Source organism: Stigmatopora nigra, chromosome 6 (genome assembly GCF_051989575.1).
Source record: "Stigmatopora nigra isolate UIUO_SnigA chromosome 6, RoL_Snig_1.1, whole genome shotgun sequence".
Taxonomy (NCBI): Eukaryota; Metazoa; Chordata; class Actinopteri; order Syngnathiformes; family Syngnathidae; genus Stigmatopora; species Stigmatopora nigra.
In genome coordinates this window covers 9121002-9136157 of record NC_135513.1, presented here as the reverse complement: position 1 = coordinate 9136157, position 15156 = coordinate 9121002, and the positions used below count along the sequence as shown (strand labels likewise).

General features: G+C 34.2%; 1 protein-coding gene across 2 annotated transcripts; it reads right to left on the bottom strand.

Annotated features, from left to right (window-relative positions):
* Nucleotides 1-6226: 6226 nt before the first annotated feature.
* On the bottom strand, nt 6227-14018 carry pcdh18a (protocadherin 18a). 2 transcript variants are annotated; one of them, XM_077719634.1, is made up of 4 exons: nt 11112-14018; nt 10575-10663; nt 9997-10169; nt 6227-7815 (listed from the first exon to the last, which is right to left on the bottom strand). In XM_077719634.1, exons 1-4 carry the CDS (start codon nt 13584-13586, stop codon nt 6995-6997), a joined length of 3558 nt encoding a protein of 1185 aa, XP_077575760.1. In that variant the 5' UTR covers nt 13587-14018; the 3' UTR covers nt 6227-6994. The 2 variants fall into 2 exon arrangements, with proteins under 2 accessions (XP_077575760.1, XP_077575761.1); XM_077719635.1 differs by having other exon boundaries at nt 10575-10630.
* Between the last annotated feature and the right edge of the window lie 1138 nt (nt 14019-15156).

The window sequence follows — 15156 nt, the reverse complement described above, 5'->3', positions numbered from 1 at the left end:
TATTTCAAGGAGATCTTAATAGGAATTTGTTGTGTTTTGATGTATAGATGAAACACAAAATGGTTAAACTTGACCAACGACAAGGTAAAAATGCTAATAATAATCTGCAATCTGTTCACTTCACCATAATTACTTTTTTTCATCAGTTATATAACATTGTGGTGTCATTGTCATTTTCAAAAGTCGTTTCTTTAAATGGTAATTGAACACGACACACCCCATGCAAAAAGGTCGTAATGAGACTAGAGAGGTCAGATGTGGTTGCCTACACGGAGGAATGAGAGCAAAACAAAGTCAACAAGCGTAGCCAAGACTTTAGTAACATTTTGGCAACCAACTTTTTTTGTGTCCAACTCTATCAAATTTATTGTTATAGTTAATCTAGGTTTGTTTTTGTTTTGAATTTCAATATTCTCTATTCATGGCCTTGGTACAGAGTTGGTCCGCTTGTAAAAATCTGATTCTAAAGGCAACCAGATTGAACAAAGATCATGTTCTCCTAAATCAGGCAATACCAAAAAGTGCTGACTTTACATGTATTATTGCAATGTTAAAAATTTCTTGACACCGCAATTTTTTTTTCTGAAGCTCGATGAAATGGGGTTAAAAAGTGTGTTTCTTGTTCTGATGTAAGATTGTCACAGCATGTGCACATCACCTTTAAAAATGTGCCTATGTAGAGTTAACGTAAAGTCTAATGATGGTGGCATTTTGATATCAGATTGAAGTGAAGCATTTCAAATATAATTTATTTATGCTTCAATCCATTTCTCTGTATGGCTTATCCTCACTGGGTAAAGGTTACACCAGTAAAAGCAGTGGTTAAAATCTTCAAATGGAAGACTGTTACTTGGCAAATTTTCTCTCTTTTTTTTCAATCTCTTCCAGAGTAATGCTTGTCTGTTCTACATTATTTATTTTTTTAATGTGACTGCATTGTAATGTACCTGGAATTATCCTTAACAAGGGCGTTATTTTGTAATTCCCTTTTTCAATTCAATGTAACTGATTTGTAAAAGTGCTTTTGGCAAGATAAATCATCAAATGGCAGCCCAACGCCTTGGGTGGCTAGCACGTCACCCTCACAGAACTGGGGTTCTGGGTTCAAATCCAAGTTGGTCCACTTGTGCGGAGTTTGCATGTTCTGTGTGGGTTTTCTCCAGGTATTCCAGCAGGTTTTCATTCTAACCAAAGAAAATGATACATTTCCATCAATCTAATGTCTTAATTAGTTGATTGCCATCAAGTGCTGCTGGTTTCACAAAAGAAACTCAGTGGTTAAACTATCTGTTCTTGACCATTCGGAACAAAAAGCTGCACCCACAAAAACATAAACCATTTCTTCAATGTACTGTTTGTACTGTGGTGCAGATGTGTTTTCCTTGTTTATTTTTTCCTCAAGAAAAAATCAATTTACCATATTTTTGGAGCAAAAATTTGCATCAGATTATAGCGAGCATTATTGCATTAATGAACTTTGCACTGCCTTTTTCTATTCATTCTTTATCTTTTAACATACTGCAGCTCAATTTTTTTATTAATACTGATATTTATTTTTGATATTTTATTTTTGGAAAGGATGAATGAATAAATATGAAACTTGAGCTCTCTACTAACAAAGTACATTTATACTCAAGGATCTCTATATTATAAAGCATACTGTGAATTTTCGAAAAAAAAGGGAAGAAAAGTATTTGTATTTATTATGAATTGTATTCCTCAAAATTCAGTATATTACAACTATTCACCTTATGACCATCTGACTTCAAATATTAACATGATGACTATAAAGTGTTATTTTTGTAAATACACATGGGACAATAGGCAATTATTAGTTTTACGACCAATGACATGGCATACTTGCATTTGATTCACTTAAACAGTACTGACATTTAAAAATGCCCTTCACCACTTACAATGGCAACTTCCGGGAACAATTTTAGGCAGTTTATTTACTGTATGTGTGTGCGTGTGTGTTTTTGGAGTGGGTTGGGGTGATGGGCTTTATTGCTAACAATGCAGGAATTAATCCATTTAAATATCTAATTAATTCCTCCTCACGATACATGACGGTGTTATTTAGGTAATACAGTATGTGCATTCCCCTTTTGTTTCTGTATCCCCATCATTCATGCAATGAGCATGAGAAACTGGCTGAGTGAATGAGATTTTGGCTTTTGTCTCAATCACTCTGCACTAATCCAATTGTCCAAACGGGCAGAGTAAGAGAGGGAGTGAGCCAGATAGAGAAACAGCAAAATGGAGCATCCAAAGATTGGCCGCTATCCAACCTTAAATGGCAAACTGGATGAGGATAACTGTGAGAGAGTGAGGAGAAGAAAAAAAAAAAGAAAGAAATACAATCAGCTACTCCCATGCTCACTGAGACCGTGTATGCATCACCATGACTCCTTCAAATCTCTCACGGTCATAGGTCGCCTACCATACGTCATCCATGGTCTTGATTCACCCATACAGACAGCCCAAAGTACTGTATCAATTCACTCACAAAGCAAGCCCGCGAGATTTGGAATCTGTGAATAAAACAGAACATTGGCCCTTGAATTTAACACAACTATTGTTTGACTTGGTGTGTCTCATCATGTCTACCCAGCAATGGTGACACTGAATATATGGAGTGTGTTGTATGATGTGTTGGGTAATAAACAGATTTCTCCAACGTGACAAGATAAATCCCACAGTGCCATCTGCAGGAAAAATACATTGAACGTTGATTTAACAGGGCCAAAATGCTGGAGTTGAAGTCCTTGTAGTTTAAGAATTGCCACATATGCACATGTGCATGATCTAAAGAGGTCCATCAGATTGCCTCTCGTATCTAGCGAGGCCAGATGATCCAAATGGATTGAAATATTCATTTCATTGCAAAAGGAAACCAAATTTGTCATGGTTCATTTCAATGAAATACAGAAAATGTTTTTAGATTTTAGAATATTTTTTAACTAGAATCAAAGAAAAAAATGAATTAAAAAGGGCAAATAATTGATTTTGAAGGGGGAAAATTAGGAAATTTAATATATATCTATACTCTTCATCTTAATTTGATCCTAAAGCAGAAAGTCAGAACTCATGATTTACTTTTCCAGCCCACACAAAATGATGCGGCGGGCCACATTTGGCCCCTAGGCCTCCACTTTGACACCTGTGATCTATGTAATGAATGCCAGGGCCAGGATATATATATATATATATATATATATATATATATATATATATATATATATATATATATATATATATATATATATATATATATATATATATATATATATATATATATATATATATATATATATATATATATATATATATATATATATATATATATATATATATATATATATATATATATATATATATATATATATATATATATATATATATATATATATATATATATATATATATATATATATATATATATATATATATATATATATATATATATATATATATATATATATATATATATATATATATATATATATATATATATATATATATATATATATATATATATATATATATATATATATATATATATATATATATATATATATATATATATATATATATATATATATATATATATATATATATATATATATATATATATATATATATATATATATATATATATATATATATATATATATATATATATATATATATATATATATATATATATATATATATATATATATATATATATATATATATATATATATATATATATATATATATATATATATATATATATATATATATATATATATATATATATATATATATATATATATATATATATATATATATATATATATATATATATATATATATATATATATATATATATATATATATATATATATATATATATATATATATATATATATATATATATATATATATATATATATATATATATATATATATATATATATATATATATATATATATATATATATATATATATATATATATATATATATATATATATATATATATATATATATATATATATATATATATATATATATATATATATATATATATATATATATATATATATATATATATATATATATATATATATATATATATATATATATATATATATATATATATATATATATATATATATATATATATATATATATGTATATATATATATATATATATATATATATATATATATATATATATATATATATATATGTATATGTATATGTATATGTATATATATATGTATATATATATGTATATATATATATATATATATATATATATATATATATATATATATATATATATATATATATATATATATATATATATATATATATATATATATATATATATATATATATATATATATATATATATATATATATATATATATATATATATATATATATATATATATATATATATATATATATATATATATATATATATATATATATATATATATATATATATATATATATATATATATATATATATATATATATATATATATATATATATATATATATATATATATATATATATATATATATATATATATATATATATATATATATATATATATATATATATATATATATATATATATATATATATATATATATATATATATATATATATATATATATATATATATATATATATATATATATATATATATATATATATATATATATATATATATATATATATATATATATATATATATATATATATATATATATATATATATATATATATATATATATATATATATATATATATATATATATATATATATATATATATATATATATATATATATATATATATATATATATATATATATATATATATATATATATATATATATATATATATATATATATATATATATATATATATATATAGAAATCATTCAGGGGTGAGAGATGAGAATAGAGTTAAGAGGAAAAACATGAACAGTGTGATAAGATGGTGTGATGAGATATCTGACAAAATATAATGAATAAAAATCGACCAACAGATAGAGCCAGAAGATGTAATTGTGGTAAACACACTGATAAATGAACTTGAGTTTAACGATATGAGTCAGGGACTGGCATATAATGTAGGATTTGGAGAAGTAATGATAATGTGGAGGTTATATTTCCATACCATATCAATGCCATTTCTGTCGCTATTTGTGTAAAATTAATTATCTCAGTGATAATAAATCAACACTACTGAATATTTCACCCTGTGCTTTTTTTCTATTACACACTCCATTACCCCATACCAAAGATTTTTGTTGCTAAAGATCATCCATCATGTCGTCATGGGCTGATTTTTAGAATGTCTTTTGGCTTGTTTTGCAACACTGTTTAAAATGTTAATTTACTAACACTGCTTCAGTGCAAAAATTAAAAAGAAAAATGAAATGATTAACAAAATAAAGACTTGATTACATTTCTCTGGGAGATGAAAAGATAAACTGAAGATGAAAGACTATCAAAGTCACATAAACATAGTGGTGTAAATGAATCTAATGTATGCATGCTGAAAATTAAATACAATTGTATGTTTGTTTGAATATAAGCAATCATAAACAGTAGTTACCAGATACGGATTAGAGCTAAAAGCCATCAAATCCTTGGCAAAGCTGGGCTAATTTTGAATGTGGTACGCTTAGGACATTAACACCGAGCCACTGCTGATTATTGAGGCTTGCTCTTTTTAATGATGAGGGAAAATGGGCTCGTTATTAAGTGAATGTACGTGTGCCTATTCACATTGCCTACGTCTATGTGTGTATGCAAATTGTAACCTTTTTATTAGTTCAGGATTTATATGATGAAGTTAAATCTATCATTTTGAATTAGTTGTTAATTTTTCTGCCTTTTAAATATCATACATTTGCTGTCGTTGTTGTTTTTTTTTCTCAAAATGTATCAATCATATTGTAGGTTCCAATACAATGCTTCAGGCCTGCAGAATTGTTTTTTTTTAATGTGTCTAATAGTGGAGTTATGCTTGTGGCTTAGAGTTTTTGGGACTATAATATAAAGATGATGCAGTTCAGATAGCGGACATTGGGAGGTGCTAAGAGACAATTAGGTGAATTGAAGCCATTACAATTACAGTACGTACATTGAAATGCACACCATTCAATATAGCAATAGAGAAATAGTCAAATTGAAACAAAAAGCCAATAATATATCATTCATCTACTTTATTTGTCTCTGTCATCGGACATTTTACAAAACCATATTTCAACATTGACTGTGTTGGAATGTGATTCAGTAAATGGTGCACACAAACACTCAATACAAAATTAAATACAAGTGTGTGTGATAAAAGTAATAAAAGAGAACAAAGACACACTGAATACACAGTGAATTATAAAACATGCGATAATATAAAAAAATAGACATTTATTGTTGCTTTTTTTCCTTCTGTACAAACATAAATCGACACATATAAATATATAGAACTACAAAAGAGTGTATTTTTAAAATACAAAGGTTGATTTGTACAGTTACATTCCATAATAACAAAACAGGAAATATAGCACAATATTCAAGTGGAGCAGACTTTACTCACAGACACTGTACATGTGTTGTACACTGTAAAATTAGGATCACTTAACACTTGGCTTCTCCCATTGGCATCTGTAAACATTACAAACAACGACCGAGAGTTGATTTCCCGATTCTCACTTAAAATCACTCACAAACACAATGACAACTGTAAGAGTGTGTCCCTTAAATTTCTTTGAGGTCATTGTGCCACTTCTGTTACAGTGCAATGTTTTACTCTTCAAGTCTCTCAGCACAAGGTGGCGGGAGGATATTTGGTAAAACAGACAAGACAGTACAATGAGCACAATCCATTTATCATATAGTATATTCATGTCTGCACATTGATTTTTCTTCAGATGGCTGTCAAATAAACCAAGGGGAAACAATGTTACATATTTCATTCTTTAGTTCTGCCTGACGTCTTGTAGTAGTTTGTTTATCTCGTGGGCAAGCTCGCTTGCATCCATGCCTGGCTCCTGCCGGTTCTCACTACGTTTGCCACTCTGGTGACCCTGATAGAAGGCACCATCAAAGTCATCTTCCTCATAGTTTTCCGGAATCTCTTCCATGGCAGGGAGCCATTTGAGATGTGGGGGCTGTCCATTATTGGTGGAGGTGGTCGACGAGGGAGGGGTAGGAGAAACGTGGTTGTTCCCAACAGATGCACTTCCCGGATTTAAATAGTGAGTATTGGCAGCCCACGCAGCCACACCTGGTGGGTAAGTGGGACCCTTTCCACCGGGTAACAAGCCTCGACGACTATCCTGAGGAACAGCACTGTTGCTATGGTTACCAGCAATGGTGACACCGCGTCCACCCCCTTTCTCGGCAATTGACGAGGATGAGGTTGGGCTTGTTTCAGTGCACTCACTGTATGAGTCCATATTAGCGGGTAGGAGCCGCTGGAATACACTGTTCATCTCAGTAAGTAGAGAGCCAGCTGCTCCTGTAGGTGGGCAAATGTTACTTCCCCCTGCAGCAGCAACTCTTACCAACCCTGACTCCTCGCTCCCATGCTCTTTGCCAAAAGTGGAGAAACTCTTGAGCTGTTCTGACTCCTCTGAGGACTGGTCATCATCAGTTGGTGGTTGCTGGGAAGCTTCTTCCCCTGGGATATACATGTTGTTGCGGTAGTCTGAGGAAGATGTGGGGGAGGCATGGGGGGGCATCCAGCACTGGTCAGAGTGTCCCAGGACCCGACATTCATCTGTGCATAGTCTCATTGCTGTGGAAGATAAATAACAAGTGTGAGACTTGTCAAAAAATATTTTAAAAAATAAACAATGTCCTTAGGACACATATTACAAAGAAAACAAGAATACTTTCTAAACAAGTGCTCAGAGCATAATAATTAATGCCAGATGCATCAAAAGATTTATAGTCTGACTTTGCTGTCTTATTTAATACATGTCATGAATTGTGAAATGGAAAAAAAGATCATGGTATTGAGAAAATGCAACACCTCAACAGGGGGTTGTCTGTGTTTTGGGATCTTTTGCATGAAAAAAGGAAAGCATAAACTGTGTGTAAAAGTCCCTATATGCTTTTTTCTTTTACATGATTTGCACTTTTTCCCATTGACATATTTAGTCTGTTCTCAAGGGATGTCTTTAATGATATTGTTTGTGTGATGAAAAATAAGTCTCATTTAGTATATATAGAACAAAATCAAATGAATATAAAACTTTTTTGCATGATATTTTGCTTATTTATGTATTTATATATATATATATATATATATATATATATATATATATATATATATATATATATATATATATATATATATATATATATATATATATATATATATATATATATATATATATATATATATATATATATATATATATATATATATATATATATATATATATATATATATATATATATATATATATATATATATATATATATATATATATATATATATATATATATATATATTTGATGCCTGTACACCATATTTAACACGAGTCTCTCTTATTCTCAAGCAACAGCTTTACAGTTAATTGTCCCAATTTTCCCCTGCAGACATATTAGAAGGGGGAGATTGATGTTATTCACACGCTGTGATAAGATGGTTGCTGTGCATGAGAAAATAGTCACTCGATTTAGATAACCAAATGTTACATTTCTACATTTTTTTAATGCCGTATCAAGAGGCTGATAAATTCATGTCTGACTCTTCTTTGCATCATATCACCCTCATTGTGGGCGTATTTATGGGGGACTGAGTTTTTACTTCATCATATGAAGCAGTAAAAAATCTACACAAATTAATTTCATTGCAATACAACCAAGATATAGTATACTTCTAAGATTTGCTTGCCTTTTCGTTTTACATATTGCCATAAAAAAGAAAGGAGTAAAGGTGTGCTCCAGTTAAAGAACAAATTGACCAAATCTGCCCGCCACTCTTTGCTTTACACACCGAAATTAGGATAGAGAATATATTGCATGAACAGCAAAAAGACGTGGAGAAGCTCTCTGTGTTGCAGTGACTGAGAGAGGGACTGAGTGAGTGAGAGAGAATAACATAATTCTAAAAGCAATTACTGTGAATTCTCCTCAGTTCAGACATGAAAGTGTTACACTGTCACTCAACAGAAGGAAAAAGAGAGAAAGGAAAGAAAATGGAGGAAAGAGGGGAAAAAAACAGCACCCTGAGACGCATACTGATGAGTGACAGTCGACTCATCTCTGCTCCGGGGAGGATTTTACAGACACGACTCAGGGGGTAGATAACACACACACATACACACATATACAGAGTGACACAAACAGCCCGGCGCACTGTAACCTCTCTCAGTGTGATAACAAGCGTGGAAATGGGGTCTGTGTGGAAGAATGGATGGAGAACAATAGCATTGTGTTTTCAGCTTGCTCAATGGCTGTATAGGCAGGTGTATCTCCCATTAGTTGGCTCAGGCCTGACCTGTCCATAGTGCTAAAATTTGTCAGGCAAGATGTGCACAAAATAGCCAAGAGTAGTGCAGAAGAAGTGAATTTGAGAGTAATATTGCCCCTTGTTATCAACAGATGTTATCACTTTGCAAGCATGCTGGGTTTGTGTAAAGACAACTTTTGTGGCGATAGGTATACTGTTTTAATGATCAAAAACATGGATAGTTACTATTACGCCCATTTTGTTTTTGAAATAAGATGAACTTATGATTTTTATGATACATATTTTTTTAGAACTGATGCAAAGTAAACTTCACAGCAGCGTAAGTGTAGGCTGATATTCTCCATCTGTATTGAGTTCATCTCTTTGTCTTTATCATTTTGCATGATGAAATTATTTGGGGGTGTAATGTATCTTCTTAGTTGCAAAATGAGGTAACTAAACAGGCTAGAGTATGGGCAAAATGATCAGTAACCAAATTACATTAAAGAAGCTTACCTGGATGGAGACGGGGGTGCATTTCAAGATGTATGAGGTCAGAAAAGCCTTCCCCGAGCAGTAACCTGTCCACAGGGGATTCTCTCCCCATTTCACAATCACTGTCCCCCGCTTCGCTGTCCCCACGTCCACTGTCCTTCAGGCTGAACTTGTCCATGTCTTGTAATGCATACCTGAGTGGACCATTGCAAAGAAACACAAATTATATACACGTGCAGTGATGAATCTCCAAAAATCTTGTCCCATTTCTACTTCACGCATATAAACCTGATGATTACTTAATACTGTAGATGGGAACAACAATTTGGCAATAAAAATATATCAATTCAGGACATTATTGTTTGAATACTCCAAATCCGTTCCAAACATGGAGGTGAAAATTTGGACAATTGGACAATTTGACAAATGGTACTTTGTGAATGGCATTGGTATGCATGTGGACATTTGAAATATGGATAAAGAAGACAAATTATACAACAGGCTGTCAAACGTGTGTCACACATATGTAACTTAATGACAAGAAAGTGATTTTAAAATATAAATAAAAGTAGATTGGTAGTGTTGGGCCGTGGAATTACCTGTAGCTGCGAGAGTATTTGTTGCCACGGAAACTGGGTCTGGGTTGGTACTGGCCCTGATGGAGCATGGACAGAAGCTGTGAGACTTGCTGTATCCAAAAACAACAAAACAAAATAAAAAAAATAAAAGATAAAAAAAAATAAAAATAATAAAAAAATAAGATAAAATAAATAGGACCGGGGTGGAATGGGAATAACAGATGGGAAGTGATGGAGATAAAGAGAGATAGAGAGACAAGACAGGAGACAAAAAATGGATGAGTAAACAAAATGGATGATGGAGCAGCTGCTCAATATGGATGAAACAAAATGAATGGTGTGCAAACAAAAAATGGTGACAGGAATCTAGGTGAAGGGGGGGCCATGATTCATAGATGAGGACAATGTCCAAACCAAGCAAAGATAAGGAGACATCTTTACGATTAATAAATTTGACTCTGCTAACTCATTTGTGAGTCAATGAGCCAGCAAGCGACTTGGTGAACAAGTGAGTGAGCGTATGAGTGACTGAGCAAGCGAGTGTGCGAGTGCATTTACCTCCACCTGTGGAGTTGTATGTGCCAGTTCCAGGGCGAAGCTCTCAGGAATGTGATTGGACGAGATGGTCACCAGACTGTTAAGGGATTGGCGACTTTGGTGATTTTGTCGACTCCCCATCTGGGCTCGGTCCATAGGGGGTGTAGCTGAAGGAGAACGGTGATGGGATCTAATTGGCAAGGTACCATTTACAGTGGGAACTAGGGTGATGTCTCCCTTGTGGATCTGCCGTGAGGGCTTCTTGGGGTGGTGCTGGTGGGTTGACTCTGCAACCCGGCAGTTGTAAGACTGCCTAGTTTCTTTCTTCTCCCTGTTGCAGTGAGCGGCAAATACTACCATAATAACCAGTAGCAAAGCGCATATGGCCCCAAGGGAAATGATGATTATCAGTGATGCATCAAGTGGAGACTCTCCTTGGTCCATCACTTGGACATGGTTCTCCATATTCTCGTAGAGGTTGATCCTCAGAACTGCTTTGGCACTGAGGCTTTCCCTTCCTTGGTCTCTTACCACAACAGTTAGCTCAGCATGCTCAGAAGGGAAGTTCTCTAAACTGTTGTTGGCGTGAATTTCACATGTCCTTGGATCCATAATAAAGAAGCCTTCTTCATTGCCACTGACGATGGAGCAGATGAGTTCAGAATTTATCCCTGTATCACGGTCGGTTGCCCTGACCAGCGTTACAAGATGTCCGGCTTCAGCGAATTTTGAAACGGGGACATCGGCACTTAAATTCCACAGCTGGGGGAGCATAATTACGGGTGGATTGTCATTCTCATCCAGGATGTTTAGAACAATGGTGGCATTGCTAAAGAGTGGGGGCTTTCCAGCATCCTTGGCTTGCACATTAAAGGTGATGCGACTTGCATCCTCCCTATCAAACGTGCGAAGTGCATAGATTGCACCGTTAGATGGGTCAATGGTGACATAAGTGGAAATGGAGCTCCCATGAATTAAACTCTCTAGAATGGAGTAGGTTACCTGTCCATTGATATCCAGATCTGGGTCTGTTGCTATAATGGAGGTCAAATATGCTCCTGGGGCATTGTTTTCGGATTTAAAGATCTCAAACATTCCCTTCTCAAAATGTGGTGGATTGTCGTTTTCATCGGTTACATGCACAGTGAAGTGCTTGATCGTAGAGAGGCTTGGTATCCCTCTGTCTTCTGCCACCACCGTTAAACTGAACTCGGATCTCTTTTCTCGGTCCAGAGACACATTTGTCAGAATCATGTAGTTGTTCTCATATGTTTTCTGTAGTTTAAAATAACCTTGACCATGAAGCTTACACTCCACCTCTCCATTCACACCAGAATCCAAGTCCTCCACCCTCACTAAAGCTACGAACGTATCCAGAGGTGCAGCCTCTGATACATATGCAGCATCCCCATTTCCCTGGGAGGACATTATATTTATGCTTATGTCCGGTTTGTTGTCATTTACATCCACCACCTTGACCAGTATCTTGCAGTGAGCTGGCATTGAGTTTGGACCCATATCCTGTGCTTGCACATCAATGTCATAGGAGCTCGCTCCTTCGTAGTCAACGCGAGATATTAGGGTTAGACGCCCACTGTCAGGATTAATTTTGAACGTCTCCATGATTTTGGGGGGCACGTGACTGCTGAAGGAGTAGACAATTTTGGCATTGGTCCCATCATCCGCGTCAGTGGCATTCAAGTCAATTATCAGTGTTCCAACAGGTGCGTTTTCGGGTAGATTTATCACATACGATGACTTGTCAAAGACCGGACTGTTGTCATTTGAGTCTGCGATGTTGATTTTAAGCAAGGTGGTTCCAGTTCGGGATATAACCCCTCTATCAAAGGCTGTGTACTTAAGTTCATAATGAGAGCGCACTTCCCGATCCAACTCTCTGAGGACCACAAGCTCGGTATATTTCGCACCGTCGGTTCTGGATTGTATGTCAATTTTAAAAAAGCTGTTGGGCTCCAAATCATAGCTGTACAAGGAGTTTTCGCCCACGTCTGGATCCGTGGCACTGTCCAGGGGGATGCGCGCGCCCACAGACGCGCTCTCTGAAATTTCAATGGGGATTACTGCACGGGCGAACTGTGGTACGTTGTCGTTGATATCCAGCACTTCCACCTCTACATGGAAAAGCTGCAGGTGTTCCGTAGGCAAAGTGAGCACGTCGAATTGAATGGAACAGTTGAGATTATTTTCACAAAGTTTTTCTCGATCAATTCTCGACTTGATGCTTATTTCTCCGTCTTGTTCGCGCACTGTCAGAAAGGAGGAACTCCCTCTTTGCATTGCCCGAAAGCGCAACGACACAGAGCTTGGAAGTTTAGCCAAAACATCTGCGACATCGTCTTTTAAACGAGCAATAACCGTGCCAACCTTCTGTTCTTCATAAATCTGATATCTTAGTGTCTTACCGGAAACTTGAGGCGTTGACAGTATGAAAACGATGAGTAATCCCCACATTTTGATTTTCAAAAGTGCTGTCATGGTCCTCCTTTTTTAGGCAAAATCAAGCAAGAAATGTTGCTCAGGTCAATTCCTGGTTTGGTTTAGGCAACTGGGTGGAGTGTTTCGCTCTGCGTTGCTTGTCTTGAGAAAAGAATACATTCAGATGTAATTAGGGCCGATTTAATAATTTAAATTAAAACACTCGTTGATGGACGCTGCCGTATAGATCTGTTGCGCACGTCGAGTTTGCATTACAACAGTCTTGTGTTACTGAAATGTGCGCGTTTCGCTCCCTCTCTCTCTCTCTCCTTTCTCTCTTTCCCTCTCTCTTTCTCTCTCTCTTTCTCTCCTCGAAGCGTGCACCCGAGCGTCTCTTCAGTCTCCCTCCCGGTCTGAGACTCCTTGCATCGAAACTCACTCCAAACAATTCTCCTCCAATAGCTACATGAGACACTTCGTCAATCAATTGGATGGAAGCCACACAAACTGGCGAAGGAGGCGCAAGAAGGGATGTAAATGAGAATGGGGAGGGATTGGCCCCGCCTTGAGTGGTCCACGTTCTCCATTAAGAGTCACCAAAACCCCCATCCCTATGAAAAAAAAACATTATTCCCCAGTTTATGCACTATGACATTTTCACTATAGTATAAAACCACTTTTTAGTCAACTGAGCTGCATAGAAAGCATGGAGAAAAAGTGTCACACTTCACATTGTCACATGGTCAACTAGAGTACTGCCAAATGTATTACAGAAGTCATACTGACTGTGATTTTGTCAAGAGTATAGTTTAATATAAAGCAAAGAAACCTAGTGTAAAAGGTGCAATAAATCATGTTATGTACTCTGCTTTCATACAGTATGACTTAATCCTATGCAGTGGCAAAAGTATCTACTAGTATTGCTATGCACGCTGCTTTTTGTGAGGGTAAAGATTGCTTTGTGCTACTTTTTTTTCCACATCACCTGGGTTTGTGTGAGAATAGAAGCTATTTAATCTGCGTGGCGAATTGTATTAAGGGGTTGTCTAAAGGAAACATTTAAATATTGGGTCACGCTATGAAACAGATTTCGTCTCGTGATGAAGTCTATTCATCTGAACTTTAGAGTACCTGACAGATTGAATACATGATAATGGCTACAACACAAGAATTCTCACAATCACACAAGTAACCATTTAGGGTTGTTTTACAACCCTACTTTCAAATACATGTACTATAAATGTAGTTTCTCGCGCTTGAAAGTAGAAGTAATGTGGTAAAAGAGCTTTAATGAATGTTGACAATGGACACCATACATTCTGGATACCATCTGGTTAGGTTTGTATGGATTAAGAACCCAACAATCAAGCGCACTAAACTGGACTTCATTGGAGCCAAGAACCTGTACACAAATGAAACAAAATTAATTGTCTTTGAGGTTGGTTGTAATATACTAAGTGGTTCACATTTTCAAAGTGTGCAAAGACATATCACCATGTTTACATATATAAATATACACATTCACCCATTACAAACAGCCGTTATTTAGTGCCCCATTTTTATAAAGAGTGCCCTTGCAATCTTACAAAAAAACAATAACAATGCAATTGTGTTTTCATATCACACAGAC